This window comes from Drosophila mojavensis, unplaced genomic scaffold, assembly GCF_018153725.1.
Source record: "Drosophila mojavensis isolate 15081-1352.22 unplaced genomic scaffold, ASM1815372v1 contig_74, whole genome shotgun sequence".
Taxonomy (NCBI): domain Eukaryota; kingdom Metazoa; phylum Arthropoda; class Insecta; order Diptera; family Drosophilidae; genus Drosophila; species Drosophila mojavensis.
In genome coordinates, this window is record NW_025318899.1 from 10,914,736 (window position 1) to 10,938,400 (window position 23,665).

The window sequence follows — 23,665 nt, forward strand, 5'->3', positions numbered from 1 at the left end:
CAAATAAAATTCATAATCGTTAAGTGTTTATATTCGATTGCCGAAGCAGTGTTACCACACACAGTAAAATAAAAACTTAAGCGCAGACAACACTTGTTGCTGTGACGTCACACACACAAGCGCAGTTACGTCAATGCAGCAATATGCCCAGCAATCTGTCAAGCAAACCACCACCACCATCGCAACTACAACAACAGCAAAATGACATTTCGTCAATAGGTCCATACATAAATTTGTCATTTTTTCACTTACACGCTGAAGTAAAACTAATTTCGATCGTTTTTCGCTTTGTGTTTATTTTGGTATATTTTTACCGCCCTTTCAGAGGGAGCATTTGAAAGTGGATTTTGAATAAAAGAGAATGCTTCACCAACCGCCGCCGCCGTCGCAGCAGCCGTCGCATAGCATCAAAATAATGTCCGGAGCCGAGGAGAATCGTCATTATCTGCGTGCCTTCATACAGACATATCGGGATATGCCCGTCCTGTGGGACACTTCTCTGCGGGATTACACGAATCGAGAGAAGCGAGCAGAGGCATATCAGCGCTTGGTGCCCATTTACCACTATCTGAAGCGAGATGCGACCGTCGAGGACGTGAAGAAGAAGATCAACACGCTGCGCACGAACTATCGCAAGGAGCTGAAGGTCGTGGAGAGCGCTATGCGCACGGGCAGCTTGCATACGCCACGTTGTTGGACCTTTCAGGAGCTGGACTTTTTGAGGAACACAGAGAAGTTCCTCGCGGTGAATCCTACATTCAAGAACGAGCCCAGCTTCTCGTTCAACGAAAACTCCAGCTCGACGGCATCCTTCATGGAGCACAGCAGTGGCAGCAGCGCCTCCTCCTTGCATTACTCTTATCGCAGTGGAGTGGGTCAGACGCCGAACATCTCGGAAATGTTTCACAAATCATTTGGGCATGTACAAAAGGTAGATCCGCTGCCACCGCCACCGCCGCCAGCAGCTGCGGGATCGGGATTAATGCACCAGCAGCCCGACTATTCAAATGCGGCAAAGCGAGCCAGGCAGACCCCACCCTGCAGTAGCAACGGAAACAACTCGTCCTCCGCCACCACAACTACAGTGAGCACGCACAACACGGACGAGCTGTTGAATATAGCTTGTGAGTATCTGGCGGGCACTTATCCGGAGGAGGAGTCCATTGCGCGCACTTGGACATACAAGCTGAAGCGCTTGCCTCGCGAGCAGCGTCTGCTTGCCGAGAGGTTCATCAACGAGATACTCTTTGAGGCGGAGTCCAACAATCTGCATCGTGGCTCTGTGCAGATCAACAACAGCTTCGAGCCCTACGTGCGCTTCGAGGAGCCGGCCGCGTGCCATGAGGAGCAGGACAAGTCGCAGAGTCCTAGTGTGCACACCTCCACTGAGTCGACGCCCAAGTCGAAGCTGAGCGAGCTAACGAATCCGGGCATACGAGAGTTCTAGGATTAGGATTATAGCGATACGATTAGCTTTTAAGTGTTATTCAGTTTTTTATTGACATTGATGGCACGAAATACAAATAAGTTATGTGTAAATATCTACTCGTACGAGAACATAACGGACTAATCTACTCGCTGATAGTCCACGAGATTGCGTGTGAGCCAGACGTAGGGCGAGGCGCCCGCTAGGAACAGGCACGCGCCAATCACAGGTCGATGCAGTATCCAGGCCACCGCGGCAATGGTCAGCGACAGCGAGAAGGCGATCAAGAAGTTCCCAGTTATCGGATAATGCGAATCGGGCGCCAAGCCAATTAGCAAAGGCACACGGAGCACTGCAAGAGGAGAGTAGAAGGGATATATTAATAGAAATATATGTAGAGTTAAATATCTTTATGCTAGTAAATATATGAATATATATATATATATGGTATAGAAGTCTTTGGTTATCCACTCACATACAACCCTCAGCAGTTTCGTGTTGCAGGTAACGCCAAAGAAAATCAGGAGCCAGCCTATGAAGCGCCACCACCAGGTGTGCAGCACCTGAGTCCTATACTCCAATTGGAATACCTCCAGTGCGCTTATCTCGCCCGGGTAGACGAGCAGCACGGACACTCCACGACTGGTGACATACGGCTCCACTTTGTTGCCCTGCAAGCGACCCACGACGCTGTACAGTTCGCCCTCCAGTCCCGCATAGGTGAAGAGCAGACGCAGATCTCCTACTTCCGGATTGAACACATCGCTGGTGTGATAGTAGAGACCCAGATGCAGCTTGATTCCGCTGTCATCCGGCCTTATGTCCGAGGTCAATTCGTGGTAGTTGTTGAACTTGTTCTTCACAGCCGACCCCAGCTCATATTTGCCTATGTAAACCACATCGGCCACCTGTACGGCACTCTCGATGGGGAAACGTTGTGGATTCGTATGGCCATGTGGATTGTAAAACTGTCGCGAGTCCACGATCTTGTCCCGCCATTCGCGTGTATAGTAATAGCTTCGTGAGTCCGCCTCTGTGCCCACGCTCTCGCCGAAATTGTGCTCCACTGTCTCTTCCACCCATTGGTACATCTGTACGCGACGCCTTAGCTTCACTGCCATCAGCTGTATATTGTAGTCGGGCTCGGTGAGCGGCTCTCCACATATGATGGGCCCCGATAGATGCACAATGCGATTTTCAAAATTCATATCTTGCTCCTCCTCGGTGAACTGCATCGAATAGATGTCTGCGTAAGCCTCATCCAGAGCCAACATCGTGTGCACCGCTCGCCCTTCGTTCCAGTAGAGGACACTGGAGCCGGCGATGAACAAACCCAGGCCAAAGGTAGCGATTAGCCAGTTGCTACGAAAGGTGTCGCTTATCGTGGCCATGTTCAGTTTTTAAAATACTTCATTTGTAATATAAATAAACAGCATTAACGCTGTGTTCGTACATTCGCCTTTTGCGACTGTGCGCACTCATAAGCTGCCAATTAGCAAAATGAACGCCGTTCATAAGGTAGTATTTGTTAAAATCAGCTGTTCGCAGCACAACCAGAAATAATGACAAAAAATTAAATAAATATACTTACAAGAATCCTGTACAATTGCTTTACAGCATGAATTGAATACCGTATATCAAAAGAAAATACTATAAATATTTAAATTAATTATCAATTGATAAAGAATAAATAAACCGCATTCCTTCAAATTTTGCGCGGGCAATACCAAGCCGTCAATTCGCAAAAGCAACGCCGTTAATTAGGTCACAGCTGTCAAAGTCAGCTGTTCGAAATTCGAACACAAATTTTTTTCTACAAATTGAAATAATAATGTTTAGCAATAGCTTAACAGACTATGAATTCACAAAAGCATTTAAGCATGGCAAATTCTGTTCGGTTTACAAAGCAAATTGTACTGTCAACAATCGTGTGTTAGTTGTTAAAAAATATTCACTGGAAGTGGACGATGATGCCGAACTAAAGCGACTTTTCGCCGAGATTCAATGTTGTCGACAATTCAATCATCCCAATATCAATAAGATTTTAAATAGTTTCATTGTGGATAGCGATGTCTATGTGCTGCACCCGTACATGTGCTTTGGCACATGTGAACTTCTGCTTAAAACTACGTTCTGCAACGGCTTTCCAGAGACGTTGATAGCATTAATATTCAAGGATGTCCTCGCCGCCCTCTTGTATATACACTCGAATGACTTTGTTCACGGGTCTGTGAGGGCTCTGCACATCTTATTGGACGGAAATAAGGCAGTATTATCTAATTTTCACGAAAGTCGCAGTTTTATAAAGCATGGCAAAAAGAAACCCGTCTTGCATGGCATCTCGCACGAGAAGCATCTGAATTGGGCTGCTCCGGAAGTTTTGGATCAAAATATTCATGGATATACGGAGAAATCAGATATCTATTCCGTGGGCATAACGGCATGTGAGCTGGCTAACGGTATTCAACCCTATTTCGAGACACAACCCACGCTAATGTACACAGAGAAAATACGTGGAAATGTGCCGTCCTTATTAGATAGATCGACGTACACCATGCTCCTGGACGATCAGGGCAAAATTCCATTTGAGAATGCGACGTCGCGCCGTACCTATGATATCTACAGTCAACGTGTGCTCTCCGACGATTTTCACCAGTTTGTGGAGATTTGTCTGAATCGCAATGCTGAGAATCGCTGGAGCGCCAAGAAGCTGATGACTCACGCGTTCTTCAAGCAATGCAGACACGCCTCCATTACGGATTACATTAAGAAATGTCGATCCGAACTGGATACCAATTCCATAATGGATGATAATGATGATGATGTCGGCATAATCGCATCACTCGATGATCATGCGCAGGAATGCCGAGAGGATATAGAATGGAGTTTTTAATGAATGAACTATATAAGATCTAAATAAGATAAATAAAAAAATGTTTTAGATAAAAATCAAAGCGGAGTCAATGTTGAAATGCATTTGTAGATATTTGGACATTTGTAGATATTCCAATTCTATAACTACTAAAACTGCCCAATAGTCAAGTTCTGTACATAATCCTAAATAATTCATACCAATCCAATAAATCCTCAGTTGTTATCCATAATTTATTTCACATAATTTGCTATATTTTATAAATTGTGGCTTTATTTACAGTACATAATCTGGTGTTATATATATGTATATGTATATTTATCCATTATATAGTTGCTCGATTCAAGCCAAAGCTAATGCGTAAGTTCGCCTTGTTATGCCATATTAAAATCCGTACTTAAAGAATCCCAAAATTTCTAAATTATAAATATCACTTTTTGCCTCTAAGAATAAAAATGAAAAATAATATTCGAAATGTTGGTCTTGTTTTCGTTTATTACGTATTATTAAACAAATTAATAACAATTAGACGTAATCGGTTCAACTAAAAATTAAAATTATTTAACAAATAACTAAATTAGAAATTGCTTTTTGAAACTTTGAACTTAAAATACAAATTTAACTAATTATTTGGATAAAAAAATCACGCACAAATTGCTTTAAACGGGATCTTTAGTTTAGTTTAAGTTATTTGGACATTTCTATTGAATATATATATATATATGTAAAAAAACATAACTTTCTCTGCTTCAAGAGCGCATAAAATGTACAAATTTTAATTTATATATCATTGAGTTATATAGCGAGCTATCACTGTGTTAAATAACATTTAGGTTAATTTTTTTTTTTTTTTAAATATTAATATTTATATATGAAGCTAGTATGTGAAGCATAAGTATTAGCACAAGTCTGTTTGCCTAACCAAAATCGGTTGTTATCCAATTATATATATATGTATATATCTATCATATGCTCTTGGCAATGCTCGGACGCATTGTACTGTAAATAAGTTGGGAGCTTTAAAAACTAAATTAAGGTAAAGATATTTGTTTTTTTTTTTTTCTAGCCTGCAAAAACTTGTAACTGCTTGGGTCGGATTTGTATATATATATATATATATATATTATATATGCATAACTTGTAATTTACTTAAAACAATTTAGTTTTAACGCTGACTAACATGCCACACAATCAAATAACTTTTATCGCCACGATTTTCGATTGTTTGATTTGGTTCCAGTTGAATACTGTTTTCCATGTCATTATCATCTGCAAGAGTTAAGGAATTCAAATTAGCAAATCAGGAACATATATACACAATGTACACTTAGTTAGTGCTGCTGCGACAGAACTACAAGAGATTTTTAATTGTTTTTAGATAATTTACAAAAGCATTGAAAAGTATTGAGCTACTATGCAGCATTCATATATCATCATTTGATATATACATATGCATAACTTGATCAAGATTTCATATATTATTTAGTTTTTGATTAGTAATTATTTTCATCATTATTATAATATTTTAGTGAGAGTGCGCGATTTATTTGGTAGTTTGTAAAATAGCCAGTATTTTTGTAAGAATTGGAGCAAAATTAAATAAAAAATAAATAAAAAGTATAAATTTATTTTAAAAATATTAAGCAAATAAAATTTACAATAAATATTTAAAGGCATTAAATAAATAAAATCAGCAAACTACAACCGAAAGTTTAAGAACCGCAACTAAAAGTTAGATAAACAATCGTATATACAAAATAGATATTTTATATCCTGTATCAGGCTTTTCTTTTGTTTCGTTAATACAATTGCTGCTCTTATATATTTTATATAGCAACTCAGAGGGACAATTCACAAGGACACCAAAGAGAAAAGTTTACAGATAATCCACATATTTGAATTTGGGTTGTGGATGTCATTGGAACATTGTGACAAAAAAGTGCAGAGACAAATTTTTTGGAGGTTGTAAAACGTGATAAACAGAAATAAATCAAAAATTTAACAAAATATTGAACATAAATATATGGATAAACCTTTAGAAAAATGCTGCATTCCAATTGGATTGTCGGCCCATGGGCACGTCGCTGTTCGGAGCACTACAAATTGAAGGTACTACACGGCCACGGCAAAGGTTAAACAAAAAGAAAATGCAATTAGGTAAACAAATAGACATAGCAACAATGCAAAACTTAGCAAAAAAAGAGATTAAAAATATTATTGAAACAACAAAAATAATAATTACGTAAACGGCGCAAATCAAAAACATATTCAACTCAAAATCAAAATTAAAAGCAAAGCTTACGTATCGACTTTCCAAACTATCAAATGCGCTGCATTATCACTAGCATCGTATTTTTCATGTCCTGCAGAGGAATATGGAACGAACATTATACTATATACTGCATTTATATATAGATGTTTAGTTAGATATGAGATCGCTGATTGTCAGGACTGGTGAATAGTTTAGCTAGAGTTTGGATGGCCGGTGACTCCACTTACTTATGCGAAAATCAATATAGCCCTCGCCTCCACACATGACCAACATGTCGGGCCGTTTGTTGCTAAAGGTGAGCGTGCCATTCGGCTGCTGGAGCATGGGCACCGATACAAAGAACTTGACCGCATCACGGTGGCCATGGAAGGAAAGTTGAGCATTGGCCATGCAGCACAAGGGCATGTGACCATTGGGATCAGCTGCAAGCAATGAGGATAAATCAGTTTAAGCTTTGAACAAAGATAGAATGGGAAGCTAAGCTCACATGACTTTTGCTGCACCTCGGCCAGCGGCACAGATATGATGACGCCATTGCTGGTGCCTATCCAGAGGCGATTGCAGGACACCATCAGCGCTGTAATGCGCACAAAACTAAAGCCCAGCTTGCCAGCGCCAAGCATCTTGGACACGTAAGGCTCAATATCCACATCCTGTTTGTGCTCAAATGTGTGTGTATTATATAGACGTAGAGTGGAGTCCAAGCTGTAGCAGGAGTAAATCAATTAGTTTAATTGGACTTGGGATTCAATGATTATGACCTTACCGTATGGACACCCAAACGCCAGCACCGGTTGCCGCCATTTGACGCACCTGGCTCTCCTTGCGGGGATGCGCGTCCAGCGAGTGCACAATGTTTAGCGATATGGGATCAATAATGAAGATCTTGTTGCGATGCGCAGCCCAAATGCGCTCGCCGGCCACACAGAGGCAACGTATCGAATGATTGCGATCACCGACCGTAACCAGGTGATAACTATTCAGATCCCATTGGCCGTCTGTTTGGCGGCGGAACACGGCTAACTGAGCATTGGCCAGCGCAACAACAACACGCGACTCCACATGCACTATCGCCAGCACAGCATCGGGCAGGAGCACCTTGTGCAGACACTCATGCCAACGGCCCACACTGCTGTGCACATACAGCCAACCGTCCTGGGCGCCCATCCACATGGTGGGTCCCACCGAACTCATCAAGGGCTCATCGCGGTCTTTGGTGCCCAGAATGGGATTAAACGATTTTATGCTGAATTGCACATTATTGCTGCTGCTGCTGCTGTTGTTATTGTTGACATGATTGTTGCTGATGTCCGCGTTGCTGGAGGAGAGTCGCTGCGGTGCACCTGGCAACGCTTGGCGTATCTTGATGGCCTCCACATTGCCCAGCGGCTCGGTTGCATCGACGGCGGGCAGCTGCTCATTCGATTTCTCTGTAGCCTCTTTGGCCTCTGCCACGCCAACGACTGTTATGGTCGCGGGCACCTCCTCACCCTCCTGTGAGCTCTGCTTGCTGTTGCTGTTCTGATCCGATTTGGGTCGCACACGCACAAACTCCACCTTGCCACACAGCTCGGGGCCCTCACCTGGCCGCTGCAGCATCTCACCCGCCTTGACCACTTCCGATTGCTCCAGCAACGCATAGTCGCTCTCCATGGCGCCCTGCACAGAGGCAATGCATAGCAGATGCGATGCACATATGGGAAAAGCATCCAGCACAGTGGCCGACTGATTGGCATCCACCACACTGACCGTGCTTGCGGCATGCGTGCTGGTGCAGATCCACACAAACGAACTGAGCTGTGTCTCGGGCTCCAGGGTCTCAAGGCTGGCACGCGCCATTTGGCGATCCAGCGCCTCGGCGCTCTGCTCGGCCGTTGGACTGGTTATCTCCGCAATTTTGAGCGTCGAGCGCGGTGCATAGGGCGAATCGGCGGGTATAAGCGATTGGCCATCCTTTGTGAAGCCACCTTGCAGATTCACCCCTGCCGCACAAAATACCTTCATGTGCGGCGACGCTTCCGCTAGGGGATTACAGTAGACGGGCACGGGTACACCGCCTGAATGGCGATTTGGATTGGCATCCTGATTGGTCTTGTTGATGGGCAAGCTCCAGCCATAGGCATGCAGGCGTCCGTCCTCCTTTTGCACATGAGCACGCAGCTGTCGGTATTGCTCACGCCGCCTGGCGCTGATGCGCTCTGAGCTGCCCTCCTCTGCATAGTCCTTGGCCATGATTAGTGCGTTGGCAAGGCCGGCGCTGGCCGGATGCGGCGGCGGCTGTGAGCCAGCTAGGGTAAGGCGATTGTCGCTTCCTCCACGGCTGGGTGATCCATGGTTGTGGGCAGGACTTCCTCCGCCTGTGTGACGAAACATCGGCCCCCCTCCAAGACCGTCAGCGACGCGTTCCGTCGGACGGTTGGAGGGGCTGTTGTGAGAGTAAATAAGCAATTAATACTCCGAATATGCAGGGTGGAATATAAGTGATATACTTACGTAAAAAGATTACTAAAGTATCTCCAAATGCCTTTATTCGACTTCCTTTCAAAATTGTCGACTGTGCGCGAGGCGCGCAGTATCTCCGTTAGGCGCACCGCTTCCTGCAGCTCCATTAGCCGCTCCTTGTACTGGTTACGCTCCATCAGCACCATGGCCATCTCGACGCGTGTGAAACGCTTGCGCTGCGCCAGCGGCACATCGTTTTCCTCCTGCTCGGTGTCTGTGAGAATTTAGAGAGATTTAGACTTAGCTGTGCCTATTTTGATGGGACTGGAGTAACTTACTCTGTTGTTTCACCTGTTCCTTGGTCTTCTTGAGCTCATCTTCCAGCTCACTAATGCGCTCCCTTAGCTTCGCACGCGACTGTTGCATCGCATTCAGCTCTTCGCGCACGATTTCTATTTCACCCGTCAGCTCATCCACTTTCACAATCAAATCATCCTTGACAATATTGAGTGCATTTCTGTGTGGGAATTGAATGATGAATACATTTATTGATTGATTTGGTTTATGGGTAGTTCAAACTTACTTGGTTGCTAGCAGCTCATTATTTTCCATGATGAGGTTTTCCACTTCTTTGCCCATTCCTGCAAAGGTATGCATAAAACCATTATTAGAGCAAATAAAACAAATGATATGTGGAACGAGTGAGGATTTTATATGGAACGTAAGAGCAGATGTTGAAAGGTAGTATTAAACAAATGAAATTATTTAAGTATGAATAACATATGAGGATCGTACTTAAGTAGATCAAATAACATGCATGATATTTATGAATAAACGAAAAACATGAATTAAGTGAAACAAAAAATATTGTCAAAACCTGAACCAAAAATAAAGCTATCCACGAAAAACGTATTAAAATAGGAACAATTTAAAACTAATAAACTCTGATAACACCCTTTAGCCCAGAGATCATTCTCTAACACCAACAATGAAAGTAAAACTGAAGTTTGAAGAGAGAGGAAGACTAGGGACACTACTTACATAGCAAGAGACTACAATAGATAGGAACTATGTATATAGGTATATCGTAACGCACGAGAAAACTTACCGAAATAGTTGTCGTTAGCTTTGATAGTTTATTGTTGTTGTTGTAGGTGTCGGTGTTTGAGTGTTTGATATTTGTACAAAAAGATTTGAGTTTTTTATGGGAGGTAATAGGGAAAAGGGATGTTTGGAATAAGTAAATTGGTTTTGGCATAAAAAGAGAAATTTGAAATTTCATTAGAGGTCAATAAATTTGATAGTTTTTATTAAGCTTTGCAATATAGTGACAACAGTATCTCGAGCACATCAATTCCAACACATATCACAAAACACGGTTCGCTAGAGTATCCATTGTATACTAAATGCTCATTTCTATAACTTATTGTTGTTGTTTTGGATCAGTCGATTATCGTATGATATTTTATGTATTTACAGGTTATATAGATGAATCCATATATGTAGGAATTATATGGTGTTGGTGGTGGAGTTTGTTGTTGTTGTTCTTGGAGTTGGTCTTGTGTGTGGTACCTACCTGAGGATGCATATTCTCCGGGATGTACCCAGCTGCCTGTTACAGAAAAGAGAGACACAGAAAGAGCATGAGACAAGTGGCCATTGAGTCCCAGGGAGTGATTGCGTGTGTGTGTGCAAGTATTTCAGTTGTGTGCGTGTGTATGTGTGTGTGCGCCCAGACAGCAAGAGATAGAGAAAAGAATACGTTTTTGACGTGCTTTAAATTTAATCTCAGGTATCCACTGCTTACCCGTAACAATCTCATTCTCTTCACTCTCTTCGTTATCCTGGAAGGACAACTCTTGGTACAGATTGTTGTCCGAGCGTTGCTCCTTCTTGGTGGTCGAACGACCAACTGGGTTGGGGTTGGGTTTTGTTTTATATATGGATTCGTTTTTAGTGAAGTTAACACAAACACAAACACAAAAGAAAATAGAATATTGGAAAATTAGTACAGTTGCAGGTTAGCTAAAGGTTCAGCCATTTGGTAGACGCCTCCACCTACCATTTGCGGGCACATTTGGCACAACGGGACTTATGTCGGGACTCTGCGGCGAGGTGGCCTGATGTTGTTGCTGCAGCGCATCTGTTGCGGCGCCTCGTTCCACGGTACCAGCCAAATTATCTAGTTCGTTTTGCAACGAAGGCGGCCCGGAGTCATCAGACTGGCTGCCCACACTGCAAATCGTCTCCGTGTCCAACATCACCGAGTTCTCCAGCGAGGCAAAGCCATAGGAGACAGGCCCCGAGCTGCGCGCCACCGGGTTGAGTCGCGCCCGACTCGCCTCCATGCGATCGGAGGCAGTGCTCATTTGTGAGTGCGTTGAGCCCATTAGCATTTTGGTGCGTTCCATATAGTCCACATGGCTCTTGAACAACTCCGTGTAGCGCTCGTGTAGCCTGGCATATTCCTGAGAGTTGCATGCAAAGGTCAGCTGCTGGTTTACGATGGCTTCCAGTCTACTCACCTTCTTGAGGTCCGCCTCACGCTCCTCTAGACGACTGGCATGCTCCACACTGTTCTTGTGCTTTAGCTCCAGCATGCGCACAATGCTCTCTAGAGACTCCAGACGGCTGGCCAGTTCTTTGTTCTCCTGCTCGGCCAGGTCCTCCGCTTCCAAGAGCTGTTTGAGTGGTTTAATTAAATGTTGATTACAATTGAGCGGTCAGACGCTCACCTTTTGCTCCGACTGCTTCCGTGCGCTCTTCTCGCGTTCGTATTGTGTAACCAGCTGTTCATTGTCCTCACGTAGCAGCTCCAGCTCCACATCCTGTTCCTGATTGATGCGATACGAGGCATCTAGGCACTCCAGCACGTTCACCAGCAAAGGCATCAAGTTTTTAACCACATCCTCGTCATAGCGATTGATCATTCGCTCGAACTCCTGATAAATGCTGCCAGCCAGCTGCTGCACCTGTGAAATGAAGAGAGAGTGCATCAATTTCAAATGCCAATGCAGCATAGACAACAAGAGCAAGACGAAGTTAGTGCGAGTAAGATAGATATAGATATAGATAGAGGCAAAGATGGAATGAGAGATGGGCGCACATTAAATGGCTTAATTAAAGCCTATCATAATTGCGGTTTGCGGCTGCTTTGTTTTATGAATGGAACACTTGAAAACGCGAATGAAAGCCCAATGAAAAGGCATGCTTAAGCGTCGCCAGACCCCGCGCTGACCCACAAGATGGTTAGGTAAGAGCAGGCAATGGGAAAGCTTAAAAGGTCAAAGTTTAAAACTTCCCATGCCGTTTGGTTAGTAAAAAAAAAAAAACAATAAAAAAAACCTTAAACTAAGTGCAAAGCGTAACAAATTAAAAGAGAGATAGGAAAATATAATGTAAACAAATTAAAAATCGTGCGTTTAGTTGAACGTTTTAAGTGAGACAACAAAATATTAAACAAACAAAAAAGAACCAAGAAATTTTCAAACTCACGATGCTGCCAACCTCTCCATTCTGAAAGAGAAAGAGAAAAAGAAGAGAAATGGGCACATGTAAAATACTCAGGTTTAACAAAATTAAAGTTAACACATAAAGGTAAATAAATAAACAAGTCGAGAAACCCACAAAGTGCGAAGGCCAATGAGAAATGCAAGTGCGAATATAAATAAATGATATAATATGAGCATGAGAAATTATATTTGAATTCAAGTTAGAATAACATGTCGATTATGGGTAAATAAATATAAATACTGTGGGTAAATATTTATAGCTATGAAAAAGAGTTTAGGGCATAAATTAAATGATTTTCATTTTTGAATAACTTTTTTATAAAGTCGAAGCTTCAAAGCTAGAATTAATTGATTCACATTTTCCTAATAAGTTTATTTTGATAAATATTTCATATTATTATTAGCAATAAGGTCCATTCATATTATTGAAATTAAATATATATATGTAAAATTATAAATTACTTTATAAATAAATAAATTATAAATAAAAATTACTGCATATAAATTTATAATAAAATGTCGTATATAAAAATCAATAAAAATTATTTTTATGGTCGTTTAATCAAGATTGGCTTTTCCGCATTTAGGACCAGCATAAGACAATCTTTTGCTTCGAGGTCAAGCTATATACATATATATAAATATATATTTGGTTACCTATAAGACTACATCACCATTCTGCTCCCAAGTTGATTGAAGTACAACCAGTTTTATTATTCAGCAGCAAGAGTTGCTTTGGAAAGTAAATACACACATACATACAGACAGACATACATACATATGTACATGTCTCACAGCTGTGACGGAGTCGGCTGAGTGAGTCAAATTACCTCACTCAATATTAACTCAATTAACAGGTAGTTCAAGTGGCAGCTGTCTAAAGGGCCTTTGGCATGAGAGGAAGCTCGATGAGCTCATTCCCCAAGCATTTGCATTGAGGGCAGACCGATTAAATCCCTTGCGAAGCTGATAAAATGCAAAAATCAATGACGCTGCTTTGATTGCCAGAAATAAGGCTGGTAGGCGAGTGCTGCTCGACTAGCTGCTACCCTGTAAGCAACTACATACACGGTATACGAAGTAGTAAAGTAGAAACTCTAATATGCCCCGTAAAAAGCTTTCCTTCTTTAAAGAGTAGAAAACATATAAAAGGGCCATCAGTTAGTATATGAAGGAGAGAAAGGGACGAGTTGGGAAGTAAGAAACATAAAAATAAACTGCTGAGCAAATTGCGTGAGGCGACATTAAATTAGGCAAACGAGCGGTTTATTGATTTCTATTCTCTACTTCCACGCGCTCTCTCGCTCACTCTCTCTCCCTCTTTTTTGCAGACACTCTTTGAACTCCTTTTTCGGGCAGCACTTGTGAATGTCAATGACTCGCCGCGACTCTGCTCAGCTGATGCATAATAAACAAGCCGGAGCCAGCGGGTGCAAGAGAGATAGAGTGGGAGGAAGAGAGAAGGGCAGAGTTATAGATAAATAGCAGTCATATGTAACACTGATTGTGCGTGGCACTTCCTGTAAAGCATGCCAAATTATCTACTACTTAAAAACTGTTGCCGAGATATGAATGTGGTCTTATCGCATTATCGTTGCCCGCATGAATCATTTATTGTGGAGCATACCTTCTCGGACATGACCATATTGTTGTCCTCGGTGCCGTAGACCGTTTCGGCGCCCGACTGCGGTCCACAGTTGTTGAGCATTGTGTCATCGTTGTCCATCATGCTGATTGTTGTTGTTGGTCTTTGACTCTCTCTCTCTCTCTCAATTTTGTATTTCTTCCTAATTACGCATTTGAGTGTGGGTGAACGGGTGAGTGTATGTGTATGGGGTTGTCACACGTCACGCGTTATGCAGCTTTCCACCCCATACAACAACAACAGACACTATCCAGCTACTATGTGTGCTGCACCCACACAGGCACATACACTTGCATACATATACACACCAATACAGGTGCAGTGGTCGTTTTATTTGTTATTTGTTTTCGTAGTGCTCACTGAGTTTGGTTTTTGTGTTTTGTATATTATAGATGTAGCTTGATTATTTTTAATATAATTGCATTCTCTACTTGTTCTGCGTGTCACTTATTTGCGTTTTTCGCTGTGGCTATGTTTGGCCATCAGCCTCTGGCCCCCTCCATTTGCGACGTATTTTTGATTACTTTTCATTTTTTCCCGTACGTTTTTCGCACATTTTAGCTTAGTGTCGCACTCAATTTATGTAAGAACTATTTAGCCACATAGTTGGACTATAATTTGAAACAATTTTATCAGTAAAATACGCTGTTTTCAGCGCATTTTATCAATAAAATATGTGAGAACATCAGCCGAGCTACCGATTTTCGTGATGAATGAGAAATGACTGTAGTGTTGGCAAATGCCAAAGAGATTCAAAGTGGCCGTATAACAAAAAGTTAATAGCTATTGCACGTATAAGCTATCGATATATCGATGACGTCTTTGACACGCTGTCTTTTGACGTTTGTGTTGTTGCTGGATTTCGATTTCATTTTATTTTTTTGCATTTGCATTTAACAAATAAAAGATCAACATGGTGTTTGTTAAAAACTGGGAGGACTTTGAAATTGCCGCGGAGAATATGTATATGGCGAACCCACAAAACTGCCGATACACCATGAAATACGTGCACAACAAGGGGCACTTACTGCTAAAAATGACGGACAATGTGAAGGTATTAAAAATTGCTGAGAAATAAATAAAGTGTACCTAATGTATGTGTATTTGTTTTCAGTGTGTGCAGTATAAAGCGGAAAACATGCCCGATCTGAAGAAAATTGAGAAAATCACAAGCAATCTGGTTGGTCATATGGCGTCCAAGGAGTAGCTAATGCAACAAATTGGCCACGGCAGCAATTTGGATCAACTGAAACAACAACAACAACAACATTATAAACTATTTGCTGTTGGTGTTAGCTGAACCGTTTGCTGTGTGTTTCATCCTACACTTGTTTAGTTTATAAGCGCACTGGACCCGCGGCAGGCTACGATGTGGTAACAAGAGTAGTTTACTGTTTAAATAGCATTGTTATAAATGTTAGCTCTGTGCACAGCAGCCAGCCGACGAATAAGGGTCCCGGTGCTTTTTTAAATTTATAATACTTTTGTATTTATTGTAATGTAAATGTGTGCAGTTAGCTGCACTATGGTGACATATTGAATTAGTCCACATTTCCATGAAATGCTTTAAACAAATTAAATGGTGTTTTTATAAGAAAATAAAATGTGTTTATAATTCAGTTATCGATTAATCTTTATTAACGACAATTGTAAAATGAGCTGTAGAGGGCGCCGTGAAGCCGTTAGCAGTTTAAAATTTGCGATTGCATGAAATTAGAATTTTCGTATTTTCGTGCAACTTTTTATACTTGTTAACTGGAAAGTTTTTGGCGGCTGCCTACTTAGGCTGAAAAAATGTTAATTGCCTAGCCATTAAAGCGATTAAACAGCCAAAACAAACAATTGCCAATGCACAGGTGAGTCAGTAAAGGTGAGTGCGTGAGCGAAGGAAAGAACTTTAATGTTGTTGTAGCTGTGGATGTTGCTGGTGCTGCTGCTTTTGCTGTTGCTGTAGTCGCTGACCGCTGTTACTCACTTAATAAGCGGAGAGTAAATATTTAAATATTTGCATATGAGGCACTCGAGTTTATTTGCCACAGGAGATTGACAGCAATGCGAGTTTGATGTCTCACATCATGAGATCATGAGAGAGACAGTACTCACTACAGAGAGAGAGAGAGAGAGAGAGGGAGAGAAAGAGATAGATCAGTAGCCAAAGTGTTGTTGACCAAATGCCATAAGAAGTGTTTGTCCATGCAGAAGATGAGAGATGAGTACCTGCAACTAGGCAACTCAGTAGCCACTTTGGATTAAGGCATCAAAACGTCTCGACGTTTGTTTGACCCACAGAATGCGAAGCGGTTGCTTTTGATCGGCTTCGTCACAGACCCTACAGTTGCAGCTCAAGCGTCTGCCACTTGGCTTTGATTAGTGGACATCGAAGCCGACTCTGAAGAGATCTTCTCACCTGTCGTATTTCCGGCCCCACAGGCCGTAGACAAGCTCATTTGGCTTCTGTTTGCCCGTGGGTCCATTCACTATCGGATGTTTGTGCTTTTCGAAGAGCTTGTTTACCGTGCATTCATTGCAATCACAATCACACTCACAATCTCAAACACAATCTCAATCATAATCAATTGGAAATGCAATGACATCGTAAACCACAAACTGTCTTCTTGGCTCATAAATTTGAAAAGCCACAACAATTACTGTGCTCTGCTCCTCTCTCCACCTATCAGAATCGAACAAATCAAATAAATAATAATAAACTATATGATATCGTATGATACGAGGAGAGCGTGCAGTCGGGCTTCGGCTACTGGTATTTGAAAACCATAAACGCAACATTCAATCGATCGTTACAACTCGATAAAGTAACACCACCACCATCCGAGTTTAATTAGGTGCACGGTCTGCACAGTCGGTGATAAAGCCTATATTTTGGACAGCATTTTGATGGGTTTCTAAAATATAGTATATTTCACCTTCCAAATAAAATAAAAATGTAGCTTTGCTTAGAGTATCTGCCTCTCTCTCTTCTTCTTATTTGTTTAATACTCCTTAATTTTTGGCATTTTTGAGCACAATCAGCTGTATGTGTTCCATCGTACACAGTCGACTCTACATACGTGGAGTTACCCACGATAAACTTGACAAATAACATAAATGCTTTTTATTGCGGGTGGTTCAGTTGGGCCTGTGGTTGCGGCTGATTGGGGTGGGGGCTTTACGCGTTCGTTTCATAGACTTGGGTGTACTTACTACTAGTATTACGCGACGATGCATTTTATGACACCCACTGGCGTCAATTATAAAGATATTTAAGTACAGTTAGCTAGCAATTAGACAGGGTCTTCCAACTGTCCAAGGCGAGTAAATCCCTGAGATTTCTTTGATATATATACGTATATATGAATATAGATATCTGTAGCTACTATATAAATTACCGCCATTGATAGTCGGTCATATGACAATTAGCTGTAAATTAAGTGCACGAGCAAGTGCAAAGAAATAAGTTGAGTTAATACTTAATACTTAATAACAATTGCGTAAGGCATAAATTAGATGGAAGTGGGTGTGTTAGGAACTTCGTCATATTCGCTCACTGAGCAAGAAGGTTGAAACTTAATATATTTATGAAGAGAGTGGCGATTTGCCTATTTAAGAAGTACTTGAGAGCTGGATGGATTAAGAGGGCAAGCATATAGAGAGCCAGAAGGCAGAGTGACTGAAAGACAGCCAATACACCCATCATACTTGAAGTGTAAGTACAAAATGAGAAGACCTGAGCATAGGCAGGCATTCACGAAGGCTTAACGAACTTAGAGACGAGTCTGAGCGACTGCAACATGCTCTTCGCAGCGAGGCTCTCCCGTTTGAAGTTCTTAGATTTACGAGCAAACAGAACAGCCATATAGCCGATATATATTCCTTTTACTTTGTAGGAGAGCATAAAGAGGAATTACTAATAAACCAGAAGAGCCTAAGATCAGCTTAGTTTAAGCAACTGCCGCAGTTTCCATCTCTGCTGCAGATTCCATTTTCCAATGACCCTTCAATGTTTTTGATTTGCCCACTTCAAAGGCGCCGCAAAGCTTGATATGCACAATGCCAATATACTCTTCTCACATTGTGAACACTTTAGAGAGCATCGAGCAGCCATTGCTGTAAGGCGGCCCGCTTTGCAGTTAGCTGTTGTTGAAGTTTGCATTGCTTTGCTTCGAGTTTCGCCTCGGCTCGTCGTACACTCGAGTTATGCAAATAGAGCCGAGTTTAATTATGACCATTAGCCACTGTTGAGCGGCTACCGTTTTGAGTCAATACACTAAAAACAAAACCTCTCTCTTGATGGAAGCTTTTCTTTTTTAGAGTGGGTCGATTGGTATTTAAAATTGTCGCTTTGTTCGGCAAATGAATGACGATTCGAATCGCACGATAATGCTCATTAATGACCAAATTCATTGACGCAAGCTCATTGACCGAACATTGCGATATGCCGAATTAGCGTGACTCACCCTACTTCCAATGCGTAGGGTGTCATTAAAACTAATATTGATTCAATTTCAAGATTGTGACAACGTCGAACAGAGATAATTTTAAATAGGTTTTTATTATTAAATGTGAGTATTGTCCTATAATAACTAACACGTTTTAGAGATAAGTTTCAATGGATTTTTGTTCGAATTCCTTAGTACAGAGACTATATCGATATACATACATATGTATGTAGTTAACTTTTCTAATGATTGCTTAAATTATATACTCTTAAGTATTTATTTATATTGCTATTATTATTATTATTATTATTAAAGTAATATATGAATATATATTCAATCTATAAAAGTAAATATTTATAAGAAGAGAAGGTAAGTAAATATAGGAGAAAGAACAGATAAGTACTGGTTATATAACTGTTGATTATCTGTGGTCTATTAGAAACTCATGTTCACCAAAATTTGTAAAGAAATATTTTTTATTTATGATCTCACAATTAGCTGTCGCAATTGTATCTATATATGTATATATGATACCCATATATCAGCGCCTACTATTATTAAACCCTGACCCATACAACAGTTTTCTCAACACTTCCTGGTGTTCCACCTAATGAATGATTAACCGGAAGAGGCTATAGCTGCAATACCTGGACTTTGCTTGACGTCAAAGAGTGGCCTTAGTAATACACACAAACATATGTCATTCCACATTCATCATTATAGCTAGGTGACACAATGTCTATAAGGAAACAAAATATCATTTCATTATAATTGAATCACTTTGCCGGCTATACGAATTTCTAGAAATCGCTCAGTTATCTATATCTATCTTTATAATAATGTTATACGCACGTTAATTGGAAACTGAAATTCAAGTCAAGTCGGTTGGGTAAACAGATTTGTCATGCTCTATCAGAGAGGCGGCCCGCTCTGGAGGAGTGGAACTCTCTTGAACCCTCTGGCAGATATGGAAGGCAATAATTATTGTTAATAATATTATACATGCTATATATATTTACACATATATATAGCAACGATTATATATGGCTTTTGCCTGGCTTGGGTTATTTATAACTAGGTATTTAGAAGGCTGGCCTGGTTTTGGTTGATAAATCAACGTCTATGATTAGAGCTTAATACCATCTTGATAGGTGGCAACGGCAAATTGATAAATCAAATATTTTTACTATAACATCGGGCATCGGGCATCGGTCTTATCGAGGGAAAACCAATTTAGCAATCTACATGAAATCGTACGCTAATCGAATCTATCGAGTGGGTATTTCCGTGCGCGTTTTTAACCGCGCCCAAAACGCGCTCAACTTACAAACTTTTAAAGTTGTCAAGCTTCAGACTCAGCTTCAGTTTCCCAGCTTTTTGGATCTTCACCGCATTCACGCAGATGTTTACCCATTAGCGTTTTGGGCGACTAAAATGTTTGCGCTGCGGCGTCGCCTTCGTGAATGTCTGTCTGCGCTCCCCTCAAATGGGTGCTGGCTAGGCAGACGGGGGCGGGGCTCGAGTCGAACGTCGTTGTCGGTGCGCAGCATAAAATCATTTTCTCTAAGCATTTTTGGCACTTTATTTACCTTTGAATTATTGCAAATGTAAGTACGGCGCAGAGTCGCGTAAGTGCGGTAGCTGCCAGTGTGGACAATATGATTGTAGAGCTTGAAAGCCAACCACAGGCGCTTGGGGCTGGCAGCTAGCGGCTGGAGTTTTGCCATTGGCGCCACACTGTCCCACCCGCAGAAATTCATTGAAATTCTCTTTTAATGGAGATTAATGCGCCGAGAGGCGCCCCCGTTGCTGTTTACATTGCTAAATGTTTTTCGAAAACAAAAAACTACTTATGCTCCTATATATTTATTCAGTTTTTGTCTTTATTGTTATTTTGCCTGGTTTTTTTTTATGACAGTCGGCTAATTAGGAACGTGGGAAAGAGCTGGCGCTGGCCGACTACGTGGCGTATGCGTAATGCGAAATTGGAAATGACAATAGATTAGAGAGTATATTACTATATATATGTTGCTGATGAAATTACGAAATTTTTATTAATAAGTGAGTATAGCACTGATGATTTTTTTTATTTATTTATTTTTTTTCATAAAAAGTAAAAAGTTATATGGAAATTTGTTACATATACATTTGTTTAAGAGATTTACGAAATTTTTATAAAGTTCCTTGACTTTTCAATACACATATCCCTTAATAAGAATCGTCAGTCAAGAAGCTAACTATAATTATGTTATAGAGACGCTAAGAGCTAATAGAACCAAGAGAACTTATAGTTCTGCTAGCGCTCTATTGTCAGATTATTGAATAGGTTTATATCTACTTCTGTTACTTAAATCAGTTCCTAATAAATTAATAAATTGCCTCAACATATTATCAAAATATTTTCCTCTACGTAATCCCAGTAAAGACTTGCATTAGGCAATCGCTGCTTAAGCTCTGCAACCACACCCAATTACTGATTTGCCCCCATTCCAGTAAACTCCCTTCAAATCAAATACTACATCTATACTATATATAACTTATATATAGGTAACTCGCCTCCAAAATAAAACGATTAACAAACAAATGGAGCTGGGGTATATGAGTTCTATTTCACATTTATGGGCAAATCAATCAATTTCAATGCAATTTCAATTAGAGTGCCACAAAGCAGAGAGCGATAACGTCTCTACCCAATCAAACGGACCATAAAACATATTCGGTCTATATACTTATAAATATATATTTCCAATGAGCTCTTTTAACTCTTCGTTTGTATCAATAAACAATTTTAATATTTTTTAATTAGGCAAACATGTTGATTATATAAATTAAATCGCAGACTGCGATTAGATTACAGCTCGAGTGACACAACGACGCTTAAAGTGCAATTTAAACGACTTTAAACAAATTTCTTTAATTCCATTTTCAATACTCCGTAATGCTATCTGCTTCTGATTATGCGTGTGGGATCGGCTGCTAGTGCTTCGAATTAATTGAAAATTGATTATTGCCAGAGGAAATGACGATAAGCGAATGGGCTAGCTAGCTGCCTGCCGAATAGGTTAAATCGATAAGCAGTCAGCCAAACGGGGTTTTAATAATTGAAATTTAATCCATCATAATAGACGTCAAAGACGATTGAGCTGAATGACCAACAACTCAACAATGATAAGCAAGAGGAGAACTATAGAGTAAACAAGAAAGAATCGAGAGTTTGGTAGAGAGTGAAGGACTAGAAAATACCCCAAAGAGATACAGACAAAGTCTGAGACTTTACTAGGTAGAATCCATGCTTATAAGGGGAGTGGTATACATAATGGGAAGCGCGGTGTGTATGACTCGGTCTTCAACTTCAGATGATTTTTATCAAGGAAAAAAAATTTAGTTTATACTAGCTAATATATTCAAAAATAAATATTTAAAGCTTCCAATCTCTCGTTTTCGTAATTTAAGAGTTTCCTGCATTCATGAGGAAATAATTTATGAATTTGTTACATATCATTTCATAACTACAACATACTTGTATTCCACATTTTTAATGGGTATACAAACAGATAATAAATTATGAGCACAGTCGGAAAGGTAAACAAGACCTAACCGAAAAAAATATTAAATATTATGCTATCTTAAATTTCAGGCACAGGCAGTTAGCCAGGACACGGGCAACTGAGACAACTGAGGCAACAGCAGAAGTAGCAGCAGCAGCAGCAGCAGCAGAGCCGTCATCATTATCTGGCAATTGAATTTACAAAACAAATAATTACAGAAATGCAGTACAAATATATGAGGAAAATATGTGACTCGAGTCGCAACCTCGTACAGCTCACATGTTGTGTATCTGATCAAATACGGAATACAAATCAAAATGCGATTTTCAAGCAGCCAAAAGGTGGCCTTATCTGTAAACTGTTTATATATACCTTAGCGACTGCCGTGCTCGAATCGATTCAACTCGACTCGAGCTCGAGCTGCGACCTGGCGCTTTAAGGAAGTGTGCGACGAAAGGTTAAAAAACTCTTGCTGCAACAACAATAACAGCACCAAAAGCAACAACAACAACAACAACAACATCAACATCGACGTTAACCGGCAGCAAAATGTATCTGAGCAAACAAACTGCCGTGCATTGCTACACATTTTCTTCCACTATCCGCAGTGGTTGAGTGGTTGCTCGGTGTGGTTGTATATGTAGTTGTTGACTGGCTGTCTGACTGTCTGGCTGGCTTGGTTCATTGGTTCACTCACTGCCTGACGGCTGATGGTTTTCAATGGCATCGAATTTGTTTACGCTGCGCCTAATGAGCCAACTTTATTTGTGCAGCGCAGTAAGACGCGACCGCAGCTCCTCGAGCTGCACAAGATATCTGCAGTTCAAGATAAAGATACAGATACACTTAAACCTTTCCAATATGCATGCGTACATACATATATTGTAGATAAAACGTAACCAAAGGTATTCACATTGCATTAAGTAGTTCAGATGAATGAAAAATTCAAGTTGTCAGAGAGACTGAAATTTTAAAAGATTTAAATAATCACACTTATCTATTTATAAAGATATATACCCATTAATTTTTATATCTATTAATTCGTTCAAATATTTATAAATTTATTCATGAAATCAGACTCATTCATTTAACTCATTCAAAAATTCATACTCATTCACTCCTTTAACTCATTCAAGAATTCATACTCATTCATTCATTTAACTCATTCAAAAATTCATACTCATTCATATATTCATTTATACACTTATTCATTCATTCGTACATTCTAACATTCATGCATTCATACTAATTCATACATTCATTCAGTTGCACTTTCATACATTCATATGCTTATTCATATGAGCTTTGTATGAATAGCTTCTTTCACACTCATTCATACATTCAATTCATTATAAATTCATGCTTATTCATTGATACATTCTAGCTCATTCATATATCTTCATTCATGTACTTATACCCGTACATACACCCATTCAGTGATACATATTCACATGGGGCCTATACAGAGTCCCACCATTTCGTAGACCCCTACGTTACAGCTGTTGCCAAAAT

General features: G+C 40.5%; 5 protein-coding genes across 17 annotated transcripts; 3 read left to right on the forward strand and 2 right to left on the reverse strand.

Moving 5' to 3' along the window:
• Positions 1-100: 100 nt before the first annotated feature.
• LOC6582078 lies at positions 101-1,869 on the forward strand. Of its 2 annotated transcripts, none has more exons than XM_002007755.4 (2): positions 101-260; positions 326-1,869. In XM_002007755.4, exon 2 carries the CDS (start codon positions 362-364, stop codon positions 1,445-1,447), a length of 1,086 nt encoding a protein of 361 aa, XP_002007791.1. In that variant the 5' UTR covers positions 101-260; positions 326-361; the 3' UTR covers positions 1,448-1,869. The 2 variants fall into 2 exon arrangements, with proteins under 2 accessions (XP_002007791.1, XP_015017754.1); XM_015162268.3 differs by having other exon boundaries at positions 101-219.
• Positions 1,475-2,910, reverse strand: LOC6582079 (transmembrane protein 43 homolog). The gene is made up of 2 exons (XM_002007756.4): positions 1,902-2,910; positions 1,475-1,778 (listed from the first exon to the last, which is right to left on the reverse strand). The coding sequence occupies exons 1-2, from the start codon at positions 2,815-2,817 to the stop codon at positions 1,567-1,569; spliced, it is 1,128 nt and encodes a 375-aa protein (XP_002007792.1). The 5' UTR covers positions 2,818-2,910; the 3' UTR covers positions 1,475-1,566.
• A 258-nt stretch (positions 2,911-3,168) lies between these two features.
• On the forward strand, positions 3,169-4,530 carry LOC6582080 (putative serine/threonine-protein kinase STE20-like). Its single transcript, XM_002007757.4, has one exon. It carries the CDS (start codon positions 3,258-3,260, stop codon positions 4,317-4,319), a length of 1,062 nt encoding a protein of 353 aa, XP_002007793.1. The 5' UTR covers positions 3,169-3,257; the 3' UTR covers positions 4,320-4,530.
• A 231-nt stretch (positions 4,531-4,761) lies between these two features.
• Positions 4,762-14,899, reverse strand: LOC6582081 (JNK-interacting protein 3). 12 transcript variants are annotated; one of them, XR_004364409.2, is made up of 17 exons: positions 14,152-14,899; positions 12,508-12,528; positions 11,748-11,984; positions 11,538-11,693; positions 11,075-11,480; positions 10,820-10,924; positions 10,589-10,624; positions 10,121-10,138; positions 9,596-9,653; positions 9,351-9,529; positions 9,064-9,286; positions 7,337-8,995; positions 7,058-7,275; positions 6,798-6,992; positions 6,601-6,661; positions 6,332-6,410; positions 5,518-5,567 (listed from the first exon to the last, which is right to left on the reverse strand). XR_004364409.2 is itself a non-coding variant. In XM_015162269.3 (16 exons), exons 1-16 carry the CDS (start codon positions 14,251-14,253, stop codon positions 5,564-5,566), a joined length of 3,678 nt encoding a protein of 1,225 aa, XP_015017755.1. In that variant the 5' UTR covers positions 14,254-14,898; the 3' UTR covers positions 5,518-5,563. The 12 variants fall into 12 exon arrangements, 9 of the variants coding, with proteins under 9 accessions (XP_032587830.1, XP_015017757.1, XP_015017758.1 ...); XR_004364410.2 differs by lacking the exon at positions 12,508-12,528 and having other exon boundaries at positions 14,152-14,898; XM_015162269.3 differs by lacking the exon at positions 6,332-6,410 and having other exon boundaries at positions 14,152-14,898.
• A 92-nt stretch (positions 14,900-14,991) lies between these two features.
• On the forward strand, positions 14,992-15,788 carry LOC6582082 (signal recognition particle 9 kDa protein). Its single transcript, XM_002007759.4, has 2 exons — positions 14,992-15,223; positions 15,284-15,788. Exons 1-2 carry the CDS (start codon positions 15,083-15,085, stop codon positions 15,374-15,376), a joined length of 234 nt encoding a protein of 77 aa, XP_002007795.1. The 5' UTR covers positions 14,992-15,082; the 3' UTR covers positions 15,377-15,788.
• Positions 15,789-23,665: the final 7,877 nt, after the last annotated feature.